Source organism: Oryzias latipes, chromosome 14 (assembly GCF_053564925.1).
Source record: "Oryzias latipes strain Hd-rR chromosome 14, Olatipes_Hd-rR_3.1".
Taxonomy (NCBI): domain Eukaryota; kingdom Metazoa; phylum Chordata; class Actinopteri; order Beloniformes; family Adrianichthyidae; genus Oryzias; species Oryzias latipes.
Window position 1 is genome coordinate 12,155,617 of NC_136250.1, and position 22,187 is coordinate 12,177,803.

General features: G+C 37.3%; 1 protein-coding gene across 1 annotated transcript in view; it reads left to right on the plus strand.

The window, feature by feature from the left end:
• Positions 1–14,690, plus strand: part of mtnr1bb (melatonin receptor 1Bb) — a 54,311-nt gene extending 39,621 nt beyond the window's left edge. Inside the window, exons 2-4 of the mRNA XM_023962714.2 lie at positions 10,076–10,194; positions 10,275–10,619; positions 11,860–14,690. Coding sequence (XP_023818482.1) covers positions 10,076–10,194; positions 10,275–10,619; positions 11,860–12,282 — 887 coding nt within the window. The 3' untranslated portion in view covers positions 12,283–14,690. The remainder of the gene's footprint in view (positions 1–10,075; positions 10,195–10,274; positions 10,620–11,859) is intronic.
• Positions 14,691–22,187: the final 7,497 nt, after the last annotated feature.

Here is a 22,187-nt window from a genome sequence, read left to right on the forward strand (position 1 = left end):
GGGAGGATCACTTCAGTGTATTCTAAGGTATTAGTCACAACTGCCTTTATAAGTAGATGCACTGTCAAAAAATTAGCAAACCTGTAAAGAGCACTTAGATGGCCCGCAGGAAATTTCAAAGTCGTTGACTACTTTTTTCTACAGGTATGCTGCGAGCGACAGGTCATAGTGAACTCTTATACAACATGTAAGGATAATGTCATAAATGCTTTCTACTTTAGCCTTATGAATGCCTTGTAATACATTTATCAAATGCATGACAATCGTATGTTCCACTGTCATGGTGTCCCTTGTAGTGGTCGTACAAGCCTCAAAAGAAAACCGAAACATCTCTACATTTCTACAACCCTCCATGGGACCAGACAACCCAAAAACCCGTAGCATCCCTTAACATGTGACTAAGGTTTTACATGTACCTTAGTGAGATCATATGCCAAACATTTTTCTTCAAAGTGACCTTTAAAATCGAATACACAAAAAAGCTCTTGAAAGGTAGTAAAGCTTTTGTGTAATTGCAAGAGAGAAGATATTTTGTTTTCCTCTTCATAGCTCCTTGGACTGACGACACTTTCACTTTTATGCTTTCATTCATTGATTGTCTAACTCAATGCTTGGTCTAATAGCAATTTGGCTTATTTTCTACTTAATAGTATCAGTTTCCTTCGTGTTTGAAATAAAAACCATATTTTTTGTCCACAAGACGTTCCTTAAAAATATTTATTTTGATACCTCCTCTCTCGCTAATTCAGTTTTCATTCAGTTGATTTATAAAGTGTCACTTAAAAGCAGAAGTTGTATTAAAACGCCACTCAAAAAAGAAAGAAACCTCTGACAGGACTATAAATTATTACTGTTAGAATCTAATTCAACCCAAATAATTCCAACAAAACCAGATTATTGTATTTATATGCTAATGATATGTAGAAGTGACCAACAAGTACATCTAGGGGGTTTAGTATAATCCCTGTAATGTGCAAGCAAACACAACTATCTCAACCAACTAAATTTATTTTTGTCTTCATGCCTCTGTTCCCTGACTTTGCATAGTTTTATCAGATACCTTTCCATTGTTCTACTATTATTTGACATTTGACTTCTCACTAAAGTACAATCATAAAAGTCATTAAATCACACCTAAAGTGTCCAGATATTACTTAACCCTTGCGCTATCCTAGGCACTTTAACATTGGGAGTTGGGTCATCTAGACCCACTAGACAGTGCTCTGCACCTTTTTTCTTTAATGATTTGTGATCTTCACTGGTGTCCATGGATTACATGAAATCTTTCCACCTTTATCCACCTTTGTCATGGTAGGGAGAACACCACGTCAGTGTAAGGGTGGGGTCATCTAAGATAGCACAAGGGTTACATGCATATAATTCTACCTGAATAAAAGCATAGTAAAGCTTCATTCCTTCTTCTTTATGTGTCATTTTTAAAGAATGATTTTTCTTTGTTTTTATAGATGGCAGCAGCAAAACTGGAAAGAAAGTGAAAATAACGCAGTGATTTTAATCCGAGCTAAAGTATTGTCATCTTGGAAATAAAATAATCCAATAAATAAAACTTATATGTATCATAAAACAGTTGTATTCTAGCACATGGTTCAACTAAAAGCTACTGCAGTAGCCTCAGTAAAAATGACCATGAGAAAAAGTAGTAACCTTGTAGCTCAAACGACAAAGTAGCAACAGATAAAAAAGAAAAGCAGCACATTAAAAAAAAGTTTAAAAGGCAAAGTTCTTCTCAGGAAACAGCAAAAGAAAAACTGCCAAACACTGTAGAGTGTGATGATGCGAAATCACAGCCTGTCCGAAAAAGAAAAAAGAACACGTGAAAAAGACACTCAGGTTTGCCCAAAGTCATGACACCTTGTGTTATCAAGAGTGAAAATATGATAAAGAAAATGGAGTTGAGGATATAGCCACAGCTGCTTCTGATGACACAATTGGACTTAAGCTAGATTCACATGCACACTGGTGTTTTGGCAAATTCTTAGGATGTGGGAGGGATATACGAAGAAAAAGTTGTGCTTTCACGTTAACCCCTTATGCTATATTCACACTGGCCTCAAAAACGCACATTCAAGCGACCACTGCCAATGAAAAGTATATGTAAATGCATGTTTCTGTCTTCTACATTCAAAACTTATGTTCATGCATCGCTACTGAGATTTGTAAGTCAGTTTTCGGGCTCTACGTAAAAACACATGACCATTGAATGCGCAATGAAAGATAAACCAGTCTAACTTTAACCAAAATTTAATTGGGTTAACTGGGACTCGGATTTGGTGGTATTGACGCTTAGGTGGTGTCCGTTTTAAAACACAGAAATACCAACTGTATGAAAATTAATCATGAAGGAAAAACTAATAATGGCGCATTTTGACAGGCCAGAATTATATAACACCATGTTTTTCATATATTGGAATGGAGCTGTGAAAGAAAAACCCTGGAGCAAGAGTCGGGATGTTTGCACCACTTTAATTTCGCACCAAGCTTCTTCCAACTGAGTACATGCACTAGTATGGGGTAGCAACAGCCAAGTGTAAACGCTATATGCTAAACGCGGGTTTAAGAATGCACTTTTAGCACGTTCTTGCATGCGTGTCACCCCAAATTGAACGTAGTACCACAGCTGTGTTTATGTGAAGAGATCGAATGTTGGGTTGTAAAATATACCCACTACTCAAAACAGTTTTGAATGCAATCACTTTCAGGATTAAATCTACATGAAGATAGTTATTAATTCACAAAAAGTTAAGTTTGAAAAACGAATCCAGAGTTTGTCAAAATACCACTGTAAAATGACACAGTAGTTTAAGAAAGACTAACCAACATCAGGGATTAAGGAGAAAGGAAAACCAGTCTAGCTGTGTAGTCAAGTAACAGTGTGAGTCAACACTTAAACTTGTACTCTAGCTTTTGCGCTTCACATAGAGTGTTATGGCAATGCTAAAAGTGCCTACGCTTGTAAAACAGTGTAAAGTGATGTCACAAGTGATATCAAACACTGACAACAATGTAGCAAATTCAGAAAATTTACTATTCCGAGAGAATTAGGTCATTTTTTGCGAGTGCAGCCTTTTTAGTGTTGCATAAACTGACGGCATAACCAAATTCTGCAGTATAAGCCTGTATATGTGCATACTATCACTGGCAACACATTGCCGTTCAAAGGGTTTCAGCCAAAAAACATTTGAAAACGGCAAAGTACAATGAAACAGCTGAGAGAAAAGGATAACAAATTCTTCTGTTGTTTTTTTCTAATGCATTTTAACGCCGTAGACTGGGAGAGACTATGTACTTTTGCACGCATATGGATCATTTTGTATTCTAACTTTAGTGTTTGTCTTTTGTGAAATACTTTTCCAACTCCCTAAGAACTCCCAGAAGTTTGCTTCAAATTCGTCACAGACATTATAGACATTGATATTGTATCACAGAAACACCAAGTATGTGTGAGTCTTCTTAGATGAAACTGACCATGTTAAGTACCAACAAATTTTAAAACTTAAGTAATCCTAGACAAAAGTCCAAGGCTGAATCAAAAGTACATGAAAAAATAACTTTTTAGAAAAGCAACGCAGACTATTTACTTTTCAAATGACTTTATAAAAGAGCTCATTATCTGAACATCTATTTTATAATAGTATACATCTTTCTTTCATATGAGTGCATGTCTAAATCGCTGAATCTTTTAAAACATGCGAACTTTGCTCTGCTTGAAGTGCTAAGAACTGAACAAATATTACACCTTTGTTCTGAATTGATGTTAGCAGACAGCTTATATAGGTAAAATGCTCAAGGTTACAAAAAATACTTGACAGACATTTCATAACTTTTTTTGAACTAAAGATTAGTTGAAGGGAATTATGAAAGTCCTTTAATCAATACAAAGAGCTATTATAGGATTTTTCCTTAAAGACATTTCTTTACTTTATATATTATTTGAATGACCATAAAACTCCATATAAAGAAATGTGAATTGAAATAATTTAATTTTACATCTTCTTCTTTTAAACAAAATCTTTGCCCTTATATAGTAGTTAAGCAAATACAAGAGGATACGTTGTTTTAATTTTTTTGTTTAAGAAAGTTCTACTTTTTTGTATGCTTATTGTTTGATTGCTTGATGTGAGCAGTGAATATTTAAAGCTGCATCCACTTTTTACCCCTTGCACGGTCACTCCAACACTAATCCCCAGCCACCTTCTCAAGCTCAAGGTGTATCCAAGTCAGCCAAGCGACATAATCTCTCATCAAGTCCTTGGTCTGCCCTGAGGCCTCTTTCCGGGAACACATGTCCCAAACACCCCCACTGGGAAGAGTGCAGGAGCCATCTTTATTGGTCTCCCAAACTTCCTCAATTAGCACTTTTCTCCTCCTGGCTAAGAGAGCTCTTCACAGTGTCTCTCAGGGTGTATCCAGTTTCAAATGCAACTCATTTTAGCAGTTTTTAGAAGCCTTTAGTCAACATGAATAATGTTAAACAGACCACTTCAGTGAATTAAATGGTAATCATTGCGTCAAAATTGCCAAAATAACAGTGGGATTCATGATGCTGTAATAGTCATCCATAACAGTAAAATAAACTGGGAACAAAATGTTAATTTAAAAATGAGTAGTTTGGCTCATATGTGAAATTGGGCTGTTCCTGATGTTTTCAGTGAGTTTTCAAATGTCTTGTAGAAGTTTCTCCAGACTCCAGAGTAACAGATACACCAAAATGATTCATTTCCAAGGCAACCTTAAGCAACCACAAGCAACCACTTTCAATGACAAGTCTTTATAAGTGCATTTAAATGCACGTTTCCGGCTTCTGCATTAGAAACTCTTGCATTCAAGCCTCACTTTGCAAGCTTCTAAGACTGTTTTCGGGTTTACGAAAAAATGTGCATCCACTGAACGAGCATTGAAAGTTAAACCAGGTCAAACTTTGACCTATCAGAGACTCAGATTTGGTAGTGACATTTGCAAAAAAAAAACAATCCTCTTTCTGGTGTGAACACCATATACTAAACACATGTTCAAGAACCAGTGTTTAGCATGTTTTTGACGTATGTCATATGCCTGGTGTGTAAGTAGCTTTGGGGGTATTGGAGCTTCATTTTTAAAGGGCTAAAGATGCAAACTGGAGTGGCATTACATCAGCTATTTTACAGGCCTAATTATTCTTAGCTGTTTACTTTTTTTGAACTCAATCCCATCATTAAAACCATTACATGTACCTACTTTGATGTGTTATTACAGCATTGCGTGAAGCCATTGAATCAGAAGAAAAGTCCTCCTTTAATAAGGTTTGCTCAACAACCTCATTTCTGCTCTTTTGCTATTTTACATCTACACATCTGTGCCATTGCAGCAATCATGATCAATCCATCAACACACTGCTCGGGAGGAACTTCTGCAGCCTAAGATACAGGTAAATAAAATAATTCACTGCAAGCATGGTGGAACAAACAAACAAACAAACAACGAGCTTTGTTGAATCAAAGCTTGAACGTGATTAAAACAAAACCACAGACCTGTTCATTGGTTCCTGGATGTATGATGACCTCTTGAGGGAAAGTGGGTTTATAATGCGAGTTTTCTATCTCCTGTAATTAGATAACTCATCAGTTGGCTGCTAATGTGCATGTAAGCGCTGAATATATACAGTTATCAGTTGTTCAGGAGTAGAGAAAGGTATTGCAAATCATTACAGTGTAAGAGTCACATTTCCTTTCCCCTTGTGACTTTGTACCAGAGGTGCTGAGTTGATGTCTCTTCTTTGTGAATCACCCAGCATGGTGACATTTCTAGGTTGACTGTCACACACGTGTGCATGTTCTATAGTTAGAAATCAAATTGTGTAAACAGCTTTTCAGAACTTTGAGAATACAATAAATACATGTCCTGTGTAATTCATGCACTTTTACGTGGCTGCGGTATTGAACTAGGCCCAGCAAGGTTCTACAATCCTTTGGGAGTCGTCTGAGAATGTGACACACAAGATGCCTCTGTCCTCTGCCATCACTGACAGGACGTTCTGCGGCACTGGGATGATTAGTTGTACATCGTAAGCACAAATCCTCTTTTGCAAATGACCCCTTCAGGGAAAGGCGGATGATACACAAGGTTAGATGCGTTACTTCAAATGTATAGAAAAGGAACACCTATTCATGGAGAAAAAAGTATAACTTTTGATTATCTAACAATCATTCCAGTCTTTTTGCTTTGTGATAGAAAACTGCTTTGAATCCCAGCACATAAATGAAACGTACATTCCTGTGTTGTGTTTGCGGTGTGAGGGTTTGTAAGGTGAGTCTAAATTGTCCTTGTGAATGTTTCTTTGTTGCGTTGTAAGGAATTGGCAACCTGTCCAGATTGTGCCCTGACTTTTGCCTGATGCAACTGAAAAGGCTCATGGTGACACTGAATAGATTACAGCATGTACAGAGAAAGCTTAATGCTAGTCACATGACCCCCCCCCCCCCCCCCCACACACACACACACACACAACATGATAAAACATAAAATTAGAGACCGATAAGATATAAGCAAGGAGCCAAACCTGGGAATTCCCGCTGCAACGTGCTTGTCCACTCAGAAGGCTCAATCCTTGATGTGGAGGGTCCCTCTGAGAAAAGCACTGGAGTTAAAACAAAAATGTAAAAGGAATAAAGTACATAAAGAAAAACAGAGATTAATAACATAAGTTACATGCACTTATGATATATGGGTGATGCTGTTGTATGATGGCCCATATGCAGCACTGACTCCTTGCTGATCGCACGCAAATGCTGCACGCATGGGGTGTGCAAGTGATATGCAAGTGCCTGCCAGATACCTGAAGGATGCCCACACAAACTACACTGATTGTCTAATTTCCGTATTTCTAATAGCCAGGCTGTGTACTAGGATGTGCAAAGAGCATCCAACGGATGCATACCTTTCACTTCAACAGCACTAACAGGCTCCCTGCACAATCCATTTTATAAAAAGTTTATAAACATGTTTGCCCTAGGGGTTCACCGAGCGATCTACAACTTTGATATTTTGTGGGGGTCACCTGCGTTTTTACCCCCAGACAGCCCATATCCACTCCGTAAAAGCAGGAGTTGGGACTAAGGCATAACATGCAAATAGATATATAGGAAAGGTGAAAGATGAAAGTGGGGGAAAATGGACTGTAGCCCCCTTGTTAAGAAGACTTATTATATATATATATATATATATATATATATATATATATATATATATATATATATATATATATATATATATATATATATATATATATATAATTAAACACATTTAATTTATTTGAACATTTTGGAGGTTTGGGCTTCTAAAAAAAGTGCAGATTAAGACCAAAAATATTTAAACCTTCTTTTTTCCTCTGAACTATGATTAATTTCTAACCCATTTCTCAGTGGCGACCTTTCATATTCTTTAATTAGTTTTATGTCTTTGACAAAAAGTGGAAAGATGGCACAGTGTATTTGTGGTTGTAGTTTTAAAGCTTAAATTGGACTCAAATACAAGCAGAACGCAGTTAAGAGCTGTCGGTCCAGCCTTTGACTGACATTAAAATGTCTTAATAACTGTCATTTTATTATGTTGGTCCAGGTATTTTATTTAAATTTTTGTAAACTATTGAGTATTATTTTCATCTTAGTCACAATATTTCTTCTGCCTTGGTTAAAAGGAGCTTAATGACAAAGTTGAGAAGAATCAAAACAAAATCCAAGTAGATAAATCATAAGGTTCTGCCTGTGTTTACTACAGATGGTATGTATTAAAAATGTTGCTCAGTATGACATCACATTACAGTACATCCTCCCCATGTTGTAATCTGTCAACATGACTGATGACTTTTATGTTTTTTTTTCCTTTAATCCCTTAAAACTCCTTTAATTTTCAGTTGGAGATGATCAATCACTGTCCATGGATTGTCTCCAGATCCTCCCACATCCCAAAAAGACATCAGAGAGGTTATTTAGAGATTTGAAAATTGCCCTTACCATCATGTGGTTGTATGTCGATGTGTATCCTTGTGATAGATTGGAAAAATGTCTCTGGTGTGTTCTGCAGCCCACCCATAATCATGCAAAAGGTTAGACTAAAGTCTGTAGCATTTAATGCCCACCATAACCTATGGAAATAATATAAACTATTTTGACATGAAATTGTGCCTCATCAGAAAGTGGTTTTTGTTTTTTGTTTTTTACTTTTGAAAATCACACTAAAAAGCCATAAAATTGAAGATGTGTGTGGATATGCATACTGACCCTCCTGAATGCCTATTTAATTTTTTTAAACTATTAGGCAGTTACCCGACTGCTACAACCACAGGGAGCTGTGAGACACAATATGTTCTTTATTTCATGGGCTTGTTCCAGTAATTCCCTTAAGGTATATTTAGAAGGTAGTAAAAAAGCAAAATTTTCTAGTAATGTCCAGACAGCCACTTAGAAACAACTATGTATTAAACTTTCGAAGCTAAATATTGTTTTTTAAAGCAGCAAAGGGCATGGGTCACTGCATGATACTTTACATTGACTCAGTCTATGTTCGCATGTGATGCACGTTCAAGAAAACGCTGAACGCAGGTTCTTGAGCGCATTTTTAGCATATGGTGTTCACACTGGACTGTTGCTGATTTGCGGTGCAAATCTTGTCAATCTTGCTCCATGCTTTTTTTTTTTTTTTTTTTTACAGCTCTGTTCTGATTTGTAAAAGACTTGGTGTCATATAAATCTGGTCGGGCACAAATTGCAATTATTAATTTCTCCTCCATAATCAAATTTCAAATGGTTGGAACTTGCGTTAATCAAAAGGGACGACATCCATGTGTCACTACCAAATTAGAGTCCCTAAATGGTCAAAGTTCAACTCGTTTAACTCTCAACGTGCGTTCAGTGGCTGTGTGTTTTGTATGTTGAGTCCAAATACGATCTTATAAACTTGCGTGGCTAACAGGTGAACGCAGGAGATTTGAATGCAGAAGCCCGAAAATGCATATATGCGCGTTAACATAGACCTTTTATTGGAAGTGATTGCCTGAACGCATGCTGCCGAGGCCGGTGTGAACATAGCTTTATGTGCACAGAGGTGATGGAGATCAAATTTTATGTTTCAATTTCTTTGTTTTTAAATTTTGCTCCTTATTCAACTTCAAAGAACCTGGAAGTGAACCAATGAAAGAGCCTGACTTTGGATCAGGTTATTTGTTCTGACCCCATTCTCTGCTTCAGTTTGTCTCTCCAACAAACGTAGACAAGGAGAAAGAGCACAGAAGTGGATGAGATGCCAGCATGGGTGGTGCATTCAGTGTATCAGCAGGGTGAAGGGTGTGACGTGGGTATATGGTGCTCATCTAAATATGATTAAATGTCACAAGGCAGTAGATGGCCCTGGTCTCTGTAAACTTCTAAATCGCATTGAGACATGAACCCATTTAAATAAGACAATCTTCCTTTGGGTGTGCTTTAACTTAGCTGATGGATTTTGTCAGTTTTGCAAATTATGGATTCTTTTGAGTTAGTCTGTTGGGCTGTAAGATAAAACAAAACCCAGCTTTGCTGAGTTCAGCTTTGATGCTCCATCCTGCTTTGTCAAATATGGGGATGCCAATCATGGTGCAGCTTTGTTTGGGATGACACAATCAGCAAAAAACTGCAGGCGTTTCTAATTTCTACTTTTTCAGCATATACTGTAACAGGTTTGCCAAAATATAAGTGCACATAAAAATCAACATTCCATTAAACGGTCTTTTAGTTATTCATTTGGAAATGTACTCTAACTGTGTAAAGCACTAGAAAAGGATTCAAACCGGGGATTTATGTCCTCTAAATGAACTGTAAAGTGTTCTGACCAGTTCAGATAAGGCCTGAGTCCAAGTAGAAATAGCAAATGGATGTGTTTGCTGGAGAGTGGAATCAATCATTGCAGACGCCAGAGGATAAATTCATTTGTAATTCAACTTTTATACGATACTGTCTGTAATAATCATTGCCCAACTGAGAATTGAATGTTTTGCAAAAATATAAGAGAGAACCAATTTTGTCTCTCTGTGTTTCTTTTCCAGGTAATGTGTTTGTGGTGAGCCTGGCATTTGCTGACCTTGTGGTAGCCTTCTACCCTTATCCCTTGGTCCTCTATGCTCTCTTTCATGACGGATGGGCTCTGGGGAACACGCAGTGCATGGTAAAACCATATTCCTTCATGAATTCAATAACTACAGTTACAATTCCATCACACTTTTTACACTGATTTTTTTTTTTCAGGTCAGTGGTTTTCTGATGGGACTAAGTGTCATTGGTTCCATTTTCAACATCACTGGGATCGCAGTAAACAGATACTGCTACATCTGTCACTCGTTCTCCTACAGCCGACTGTACAGCTATCGCAACACTTTGCTGTTTGTTGCCTTAATTTGGGTGCTCACAGTTGTCGCCATTGTTCCGAATTTCTTTGTTGGTTCCTTACGTTATGATCCCCGGGTCTACTCGTGCACCTTTGCCCAGAATGTCAGCAGTTCCTACACGGTGGCTGTAGTGGTGGTTCACTTTCTTGTTCCCATTGCTGTGGTCACCTTTTGTTACCTACGGATCTGGGTTCTTGTCATCCAGGTGAGTTTGCTGAATTTTACATTTTAGTTTCTGTCTTGGTATAGTTTATAAATGGGGGTTTAATGCTTAGACCTTTACCTAACAGTCATATTGTTTTGGTTCAAATCGTCTTTAATTAATTTAGGAGATTCCCCACAAGGCTCCTGCACACCCTGATAGGCACACACTCCTATTGTTCCTATGCAAAAAAAGGTTCAACTTTTAAAGGGCCACCCTCCCAAAGTCTTTTGCCCCCTTCCCGGCCCCCCATATAAAATGTTTTAGCGCTGCCACTGCCATACTGAGAGAGTCTCTGAATGACCTCAAGAACCTAGACATGGAGACCTGCTTACCGACGTCTTTGTAGAGCTCTTCAAAATTAAAAAAACAGATCTCTCGACGTCATCCATATCTTTTATGTATCTACAGATATACAGTTAATGTTGTCTATTTAGCGATGAGGCAGAAAACTGGACAGTAGAACTTAACACACATTGGGAACATCAAGTTCGTTAAGACATTTTTGAACAAGCATCCAGCAGCAAATTCACTGAACGTCAAAAGAGACACAAAATCACAGCACAAATCAAATTTCGTGTTCACACAACATAGTTCCACTTAGGGCTGGTCATATAGGATGATTGAAAATTGTGTTGTTTTAAGAAAACCATAGCACTGTCACAGCTGACCTACTGGTTCCTGTGATCTGTTTTGATTGTCTTTTTCCAAAGTCCAGCCAAGTGTCAGTTTGCACATACACTAAAAATCTACCAGTCAGACCTGTTTTCACCTGAGAGTATCAGGTAAATTCAACATAAAATTCAGGAGGACCTGTATGTTTTAAACAACTCTTTAAACAGTAAAAGACAAAATTGAGGGGCAACGCATTTTAGATTTTACACAACACCACCAGTTTAGGTTCTGCATCATTTTATTATTTCATCTTGTTTCCGAGACAATATCTAAGATTTAAGATTAGTGAGATTGCTGGGTATACCGAGATCTCAGAAGTGGGTTGAGCAGAACTGATTGTGGCACAGCTTAGAGGCCCTTCAGTGGGACTGCACAAGTCGCACTCAATCCTCATTGCTCCGCCTCTGATTCAATGGGACTGGATTTTAACATTTCAGTTGAGAGAGATGGATGAGATAATTAGAAGGTTATCTGTGCATGTTTCAGCTATTTTGTTTTTGAAAAAATTGCTACCAGTGAACTTGGAGATTTTAATGCCACTATTGTCTGTTTTCTTCAAAATGTCAAGGTTCGGCGTAAAGTAAAGACTGAAGAAAACCCTCGCCTCAGACCAAGTGACTTGCGGAATTTCATAACCATGTTTGTTGTTTTTGTGCTGTTCGCCATCTGCTGGGCCCCGCTTAACCTGATAGGCTTGGCGGTGGCAATAGATCCGACCCGTGTGGCTCCCCGCATCCCAGAGTGGCTTTTCGTGGTGAGCTACTTCATGGCCTACTTCAACAGCTGTCTGAATGCAGTCATCTACGGTTTACTCAACAGGAATTTTAGGAATGAGTACAAACGTATTGTGACCTCTGTCTGGGTGACCCGGCTTTTCGTAACTGAAACATCACGAGCTGCCACTGACGGCAGGAGCATGAGAAGCAAGCAGTCGTTGCCTCCACCTCTCAACAACAACGAGTCTGTGAGAGATCGCACAAACAAGGAATGAAACTGGATTTCTCTGCCTGGCGAAGGGCACTTGCTGTTTTTATGTGAATTTTCGACAGTTGTGCAGCTAAAGAGTCAAACGTAGCAGATGAAACTGAAAGACATGGCTTTGTTTTCTACTTTACTATAGGAATACAAACAATCATAAATGTCCTCTGTGAGCTCTTGGAAGTTTTTAAAGTGAATCAAGTTAGTTTGAAATGGCTTAAAAGGGGTGGGTTTGTTTTCTAAAAAAAAAACAAAAAAAAAATGTGATTTGCATTACTATAGCAAACCCTTTAGAGATGCTGTTTCCTGGAAGAACTGAGCTATGCATTGCAGTTTCATGTTGTTACTGTTACTCTTACAATCTGAATGGTACTTTTTATATAACATTTAAACATGTGATTATCCTTTAATGTCTGCTTCTGTAGACGAGTAAACTTTTTTCACAAAACTGGGTAATCACCACTTTGAAACACAAGTCTCTTTAGTAACTTCAAAAGCCTCAAATAATTCAACTCGCCTCACCTACGTATATGCTGTCAAGTAGTAAGGGGTGTGGGGTGGGGGTGGGGTGGGGTAATATGAGTATGTTGATGTATGATGTCAGATGGAGTTGTACATGATAGCAGTATACTAAGATTTACACACTTGGCCTAAATGCTGCAGTGTATGTACTTTATACTGCCTCGTCTGACATTCTTGCACTGAAAAGAACAAGAACAGAAACTTAGTAATACACTAAATTCATTCAGGATAAAAGTTGACTTACAGTTAACAAAAAATCAAGTTAAACCTAGCACCAAGTTCTGTAGGTGCTATTATTTAATTTTTTTATTTTGTACATGTGATGTAGCTTGTGGACGGCACCTACATGTCTGCTATTGCTGCTGTTTAAATCTACATATCTGCTGGATGGTCAGTGTTACTTTAAAAAAGAAAAAATTGATGTGTCATTAATAACTTATTTGGAGAATTAATTAAAATTATTGCATTTAGCCATCAATGGTTTTTTGTTATCCGAAAAAAAAAGTGATAGTGCAATTTATTGTTACTTTCTTCTTTACTTTAAATAGAATTATTTACTTTACTTCCACTTACTGTGCTGGTAACAAGTGCTGATACCATGTTTGGGTATTTGATTTTTTAAAGTAATTATAAAGCTTTCCAGCAGTAGGGGTATACAGTGTTCCCTCGCTATATTGCTGTTCACCTTATATGGTTTTGAAGATTTTTCCAATGCAAGTTTGCACATTTATTTATTTATTGTTTGTTTTTTAAGCAGCACACTGTGTTCTGCATCTTGATTGGCTATAGAGCAGCCAAACTTTTGCAAGAAGGGCCAGATGTGGTAAGGTGAAAATATGATAGGGCCAACCATTCAACTTGCATTCTTTAAACCCTTACAATAACAATTAACTATTTAATAAACCTTTTTTTGCAATAGTATACTTTTAATTTCTTCACACAGAACAGAAATATTTATAAATAGATTTTTTACCAAAATTACTGTAAAGTTTTTATTTGAATGAGGAGAGTCTGTAAAGAAAGCAAAAGCTTTTGTCAACATTAAATCTGGGTTCACATACAATTTCTCACAATATTCATTAATAAGTGCTCACTGTAAACATCAAATTGTAGATCGTGTGAACAGGAAATTAACAGAAATAGTTATTTAGAAGTACAAAACATTTTGGTTTTGATTAGTGAAACAAATCTGTTCATTTTGTTTAGTTGACATTTTAGAAATTAGCCAAAAAGTGTCACAGAAGGACACCGCGTCACACACGTTTACAATGGCTTATAATGGAATTTAGCCAGTCACAATCCAGACATTTTACACAAAGTTTATTTAGAAAGTCCTGGGTATGTAGGTAGGTACTGATTTTATGACAGGAACCTGCGGCCTTGTGTAAATTAGAATGACAAGCCCACAAGCTGGACTTTGGACATGCTTTTTCTCCTTTACAGAATGGATTAAGTTTGTCAAATCTGCATAAATCTTTGATCGCCATCAGATCTTTAGTTTTATTCCATAGTACAGGACTTGTTATCCACAAAGGTTTGAACTTTTAGAGTTTACACAAAAGAGAAGATTGTAAAAAGGTTTATGTCTTTCTGAGAAAAAAAAATATATAATAAAGTGTGTACTGAGAAGTTTCACAGCATTAAGACAAACATAATCCTACTTCGCAGATTTTTTTTTAGATCATAACTCCCGCGATGAACGAGGGAACACTGTATTCTGGATTTGTTGCACTGTCAGTTTTACTGGAAGCAAAAGTTGTCAAGCAGAACTAACCTTTGCGTGATCTTTAAAGCATGGTGAAATTGGAAATGCTGGCACCTCTCCACTTCCTCTCAGCTTAGCCTCAAAAGCCCTGCCAATGCAAAGGAGAGTTTTGCTCCAAGGACAGCGTGACAGAGCTCCATCCAAATTAAATTAAATTAAAAATGCAATGCAATAACTGTTTTGAATTCCATCAAAAAGCCAAGTTCTACTGTATGAAAATATTCTTTATTCCACTGTTTCTCAATCCTGATCCTCCTGGTCTCCTGCTGTGCTTGTTTCACATATTTCCCCGCACCAACACTCTTGATTTAATGCCATTGTTGAAGATCTGCAGAGCTTGATGAGAAGCGGGTGAGCTAAATTAGACATGCTAGAGTAGGGACACATGTAAAACAGGCAGGGCAGGGGGCCCCGTTGAGCGGGATTCAGAAATAGTGCTTTATGCACACTTTGCTATGCAATTCGTATTACTGTGGGTGTCACATTACAGGCTATCCAACATCAGCTGCATCTGGAAAATGATGTCTAGTTAATTGAGTCAATCACCTTAGTACAGCCATTTTTAAGATGTTGCTACATATCAGTGACTTTCTGCAAGTTAAGCAAATGATGCTGGTCTGATGTTCATGTGAGAGACATTCAAATGTGAACAAAGTAGGAATAAATTCAGTTCCCAGAAGAAATTGGTAAAAATGCACAGCATGCAATACAGACAAGGCTCCTCCGCTTCCTACATCATATGCTGCACAGCATGTGGTTGTCCTTTTTACTTGTTATTCTTGTTTATGTTTTTATTCTGAAACTATTATGCAAAAGCTTTTTATTTTGTATTTCACAGCTATATGAGTTTTTTTTCTAAAACTTTATTTAACAGGGAAACATTTTGATAATTTCACTGGGGTTTTAAAAACAAAGACAAACTAACCAGAGTAGATTTTAGTAAAGGTGAAGATTTTGGCACTATTCAATTTGTCCTTGACTGGCATCTTTTGAATGAAGACAAACTTAAACTATGTAGATTGTTAGTAACATACAACTCATATCTGTATTCCCATCTCAGGGTGCCTATTAAACATTATGTTGGGATTTACGCTCGTCCAAAACAAATTGCAGTTAAAAAGCTGCTTGAGGGAGTCTGAAGACCTTGTAAAAGTGTATTTTGTAAATTATTTGCCGTGTGGTTTTTAACTCTGTACTATTGTTACTGGAGTTGTGTTCAAAATGTGTCTTTTTTTTAAGCTAAATAACCCCACATATTTAAGGCTGTTGGTTTTTGGAAAGTACCTGACATCTCTTTCCCCTAAGGAACTACACTTAAAAAAAGTGCATCTAAAACAAACTATTTGCGCATTTGGCACAAACATTGCATCACTGCAAGTACTTTCATGTTAAAGTGTAAAGAAAAGGAGTTGACTCTTAATTTGCACAAGGATGACAAATGAGTGATGAATGAAAATGTTTTGCCGTTCCTCAATATTAAAACCAGTTTGCAGTAAATTTATGTGCTCTAAAACAGGGTGAAATGTTTAAGCCATAGGTAAAAACAAAAATTATTCAGAGTTTAAATTTGCATTTAAATGTGCATTTTGGTACACATAAGCCTCGTTTCCACCGGTATAGTCTGGTACGATATTTTAAAGCCTTTCCATTATAAAATGGATCCATTAACCCTTGTGCTATCCGATGACTCCATCCTTACATTGACGTGTTATTCCTACCATGACAAAGGTGGATAAAGGTGATGAGGATTTCATGTAATCCATTGACACCAGTGAAGATCACAAATCCTCGAAGAAAAAAGGTTCAGCTCACTGTCTAGTGGGTCTAGATGACCCCAATCCCAACGTTAAAGTGCCTAGGATAGCACAAGGGTTACACTGAACTGAACCATACCATCTTTCGGCCCCCTGCTGGTTGTTGGTCCAAAGAAAAATGAAACGCAGTGGTTAGGGTGGAGCTACTGCCATCACACAGTGAAACTCATTGATTGGTGGAGGGTTATTATAACAAAGCACAGTGCCAAACCAGTGCCTATATTTCCAAACATTCAATTTTTTCTTTTAGTCGACGTGGATCAGGAAAAGATGCCTGCAACAAACAGCAAAGAATGGTCGGCACTGAATCTACAAACAATAATTGGTATCCTTGGTAATAGCGTGATTCAGAGTGATTCAATTGATCTACACCCTGCATACGCCATGACAGTCCAGCATTGAGTGGAAACGCTCACTTGGTTTGCCGCGACCATTCTAAATGGTACCGAACTACTCAGTGGAAATGAGGCTTTTGGCCAGTAAATTTAAAAGCAAAGAATAGCATTTGTCAGTGTGCGGAGCTAAAACATTTTCAATGCGGGGCGGGAGGGGAGCAGAAGACTTTGGAAGGGTAGCAAATGAGTATAAGAGAGTGTAATGTGTAAGGCCATTATAAATGTAAGGATAAAAAAACATGCTTTTTTTTTTTTTGCAATGCTTCAAGAAGCTAAGATTGCTGATTTTTTTTATTCTTTGTCAATAATGATACAGCTTCCCCCTTGTCCCCCTGTAGCTCTGCCCTTGGCATTTGTGCACCAGAAAAAACAAAACATTTGTAAATTGACATTTTGTTTTTATAGTTTTCTTTTCATTAACAAGAAATACCACAGCTTGAAGAATATAATTTCAGCATTAAAAAAGCAAAAGTCAATATAAAAAAGAAACATAAAAAGACTAATCTTTATAAATAGAAATTATATACACTTGGAGGGAAAAAGTCTTAAATTTAAACCAAAGAAATGTGTATAGGTGAAATTGATAGGATGTACATACACTGTCCATAGGTTGCAGTAGAAAAACTACAGACCACCTTTGCTCCCTTAATGTCTTTTTATTTATTTTAAAAAACTGCCTTACGGTTATAATATGCTAGTGTCAAAGTTTAAAATATGACGGCAAGTGCCACAGTTTCTATCAATTATCAGCTTGTTTTGCCTCTGTACTGCTTCTTTGTATGTATTCAGGACAATTGTCTATAAAGGAGTTTTGCTCCACAGTATTGTGTAGAACTTCATATGCAGACCTGAGGCAGGAGATGCAACTGATGAAACAGGAGAACAAATGTTATCTTTCTCCTACTTTGTGTTGTCTTTCAGTACGCTCGGTGGCACAATTATGTAACCGCGTTCAATTGTGTTCCCTGTGGTACGCTCTGTCTGAACTTTTACAATTGGCCCATTCCTCCGTGTCACCAAATAGCTCGCCATCTTCCGTAATCACAATACAGGGAAGCTAATTGAATGTGACTGAAAAGCTGTTTCCCTATCACATAAGGTAAAGAAAGCACAATCGCCAAACTTCAGTCTCAAATGCAACGACAGTGCTGCAGTTTCACTCTGAGATTAACCATGTTCCAAAAATATAGCTTTTTGCTCTTGATCATGTGTTTGAACTGTTTACATAATTGAAATGCTGCTGTAAATTGCTATGGGTCTCACAGCAAATCAACCAACCTATATGCAGTATATTTTATGATGATTAAAAAAACTGAGTTTAGATCAGAAAACTAATTTAAAAAAAGTAAACATACAAAAAAAAAAATTTGTCTTTTTTTTTTTTACTGAAAAAAGCTTTTTGTGTGTGTGTGCAGCTAATCCCTCTGAGTTCTATACGTATTGAGGTGTCAGACTCCGATCCTGTTAACATTGTGCTGTGATATTACGGTTTCCCTCACATCTTCCTCCAATCGTACATGCAATATTCATGCATGACTGCTGTCTCCTAACAGAATTTCTTGTCACTTTTTCTTTCTCTTTCTACCATGTGTTCTGTGTTTGAAAAGAGCATGGTTGCTTTGCATTTTTGACAATTTCTGCATACTATACAAATAAAGTTTCTTTATTTGAAAGGGACCCTTTATGAAAGTTTTGAGTTGTTTAATTGTAGTACTGGTCCCGTTTAATTTATCTTGTCATGTTGTGTCAAACTCAAAGACCCTATTTATTTGAAAACACATCTTCCACCTTGGAAGTTCTCATCCCCGCCCACCTTCTGCTGATGCAGGGTGTCTGATTGGCTAGTTCCCATGAGAGCATAACCAGCTGCTGGCTAACTAGCTCAACTAGTGCCCAAACCAAATGAGCATAACCAGCTGCTGGCTAACTAGCTCAACTAGTGCCCAAACCAAATGAGCATAACCAGCTGCTGGCTAACTAGCTCAACTAGTGCCCAAACCAAATGAGCATAACCAGCTGCTGGCTAACTAGCTCAACTAGTGCCCAAACCAAAATGAGTATAAAACAATTATACAATGCTCATTTGTTGTTTTAATTTTTAATTTTTGATTCAGTAAAAAAACTTGTGTTTTACTAATTGACTGTTTCTGAGAACTGGATTAAGTGACCCCTCCCCTCTTAGGTTCCAAATAGGAGGTACCTGCTGGCTCTAGGAAGCCAAAATCTCATAGACCTCTATTGCAAAATAAACAGCTATTACTCATTATATTTGTCAGAATGACCATTATTGCTCTTTTACCCTTTTTTAAACATGTCCTTGCTAAATCCTCTAGTTTTTCACAGTATTGTTTTACTGCAGTGAAAGTTATTTAAGTTATAAAGTGGACAATTAGACAATAGACAATACAAGTATTCTCAGCTTCTTCCAAGAACGCTTTCAGTGGTAGAGGTGTGGACTTCTAAAAAGCTCATTCCTGATTGGCAAGCATGGTTGCCATAGAAATGACCAATTACTGAATTGCTGCTCACTGACATTGTCTGGTTCCAACATGGCAGCATCCATATCCCCAATAACATGTCAGCTGAATTGACTTCATTTGGTTGGAACCGAAAACAAGCCATTTTCTATGGGTGACATCACATTTCTCATAAACAGTCAATGGTTTCACTCCAAACTGTCACCTTGAACATGATGACAAACTGCAATCCAACTACTAAAGTCTTGCCTCAGTTAAATTCCTTTCTTTTATGGTATTAAACTCATCACACCTTGTGTAAGCTCAGGACATGTGCTTTCTGGCAGCTGGTGTGTGGAAATTCATCCTGATCCCCTTCTTACCTGCAAACTGTTAAAGGATACGAAGGGTGCTGCTGGGTGAACTCTGCTACAAGTGATTAACTTCAATTCAACTAGTCCCTACAAACTCTTCTTTAAAGACCCACTCCGATGAAAATCATATTTTTGGTAGTTTTAAACCTGTTCTTGTGTTTTTTTTTTAAATATTAACAATTTTAAGCTTAAAATTGCATTTCTGAGTTTTACTTTACTCTAATATGGAGCAAAAAAAAAGACATTTGAAAAAGATCATATTTGTGACATATAAAATGGGATGGGCCTGCTCCTCTGTTTTAGGATGCATTCACTTGAAGACAACTAAATCCATGTATGTCTGGGTTTTCCTTGTTCAATCTGGCATCTGGCTCAAAACTGTACAGCTGGATAGCTTCAATATTGCAGACCATTTTTGTTGCACTACTAAAGTGCGTAAACAGATAAATGTCTTGAATAGGAAGTCGTGTCATGCACGACTCAGAGGAAAATTTCTAATGAGCTACTGCCGCTTAACAGAAACTGTGTCCTAGAAAACGATTTGATTTGTCTAAATACGACATAATCATAATTAAAAGACCATGGGAACACTTTTATTGATTGAACGATCAAACATTTTAACAGCCAACATAAAGCAGGCACGCCTTTACTTTGAGGTCACAGCATTAATATACAGCCAGAACAGCTACTGGCTTTAGTGCCAACCTGTCTTTGAAATCAAATTCATACTGATCTTTGCTTTTAAAGGAGTCTTGGGCGAGCTGTTGTTAAAAAAAATACATGTTTTTAATATGTTCCATGGAAACTAAATCCTCTGCTTCACATACAGTTGAGTTTGAGGCAAAATCTGTAACAGTGATTGAATAGGTCAGAGAGCACACAAGCAAACAAAAAATAATTACAACTGAACCTCTTTTTAGTGAATAGATTTTGCAGTTACGCACCACAAATCATGGGGCTTTTTGTTAGAATTTAATCAGATTAGGTAAACGGGGTTTTGGAAACCAACTTCTAGGATTATAAAGTGTACAACAATAGCAATGGCAGAACATTTATTTTAATAACTGCCTTTCTGTGTGTAAGTCAGACAGTTAGAAAAAAGTGGACTTTATTTTCATTGCAAACGACCTAGCACCACCCTGCTAGGTGGTTTATGCCAGCATCAATCTGAGCACATCTGAGTTTCATGCCCTCATGGCATGACTTCATGTTTGTCACAGACAGTAGTTCTTTTAGGCTTAAAGGCTTAAACAGGATTAACAACAACTGATCGAATGTCTTGGTATGGACAAATGACAAGTCATCTCCACTGCCACATATGATTACAAACATTAATTCAAAAGCTAAAGAAGCTAAATTATTCTACTTGGTGGCCACTTCATTTCCGCCAGCTCCTTTAAAAACAGGAAGTATTTCTATTTGTCTGCAACCTTTCTGGTATGAATTTATGGTTTAAATGTTCAAAGAAACATGCCAAGTTGTTTGGGTAAATTCACGCAAAAGATGTGTTCGTGCTCAACTGTGGCTATACTGAGTGTGTATCCTGATGTCATCAATGACTTTTGTGGAAAAAAACAAAAAAGAAAAAGCTATTTGAATTTTTAATTTTTTTATATTTTTGAGGGTTGTAAAACCACCAAAAAAAAAAAAAAAAAAAAATACAGAAATGTCGGAAATTGCTGACTGAAGTGGCATTTCATGCATTTAGCCTTTTGACTTTTTGTGTCTTGATAATTGTCTTCTCTTCCTGGGGCTGTGTGAATGTGCATGCTTGTCTGATGTTATTTATGGCCGATGCTCACTGACAAGAATTCACTAACAGGGGCAAGCCAGGATGATGCCCAAAGGACGGTCTGAGTAACCAAAGGGAAATCTGTGGAATGTAATGGATTTTAAAATTTCAACATTTAAAAGACTTGGCTGAGACAGCCAGTCTCATGGAAATGAACTCTATGTGTAAAAAATATGCATTATGTGTACAGCTCTCCCAAAACATTGTGTTATTGTAAATAAAATTGATTTATCAAATATAGGTGTTTGTTTGCTTGTGCATCTGGACTCATGGAACATTTGCAAAACATATGAACAATTTCCCAACATAATCTTCCAATGCTATACATAATTGTTGAAAAATTTCAGTTCACGAAGATATAACTTTTTGTAGAAACCAGCTGTCAAGCATTTAATGAACTGAGAGAAAATGAATTAATTTTCTTAGGTTGCCACTCTCGTGAGCTTCAGAACTGGGTGTTTTTAGCCTTCCAGGGCTTCATTTAAATGCCCTTATCTCCCTGAGGCCACAAAGCCTTACTACTTTACACTATAAACTGCATTCAGGTCTGCCCTTATACCCGTAAAGGGGAACAGCATTGAGTTACGTTCCCACTGAATATTATTTAAGACTCACTAATTGTATTAAACATAAAATCAGTTATAAAATACAATGGCTGGTTGCTGCATAAATGGACTGAGCTAAACGGCACAACCCTGTCCTTAGATCCTCCTTCTCAGTAAGGAAAAATGATTATGTGTTCGTGGAGTGGAGTCCTAAACCAACATGAACGAGAATCTGATCGTTCCCCTCCTGAACTT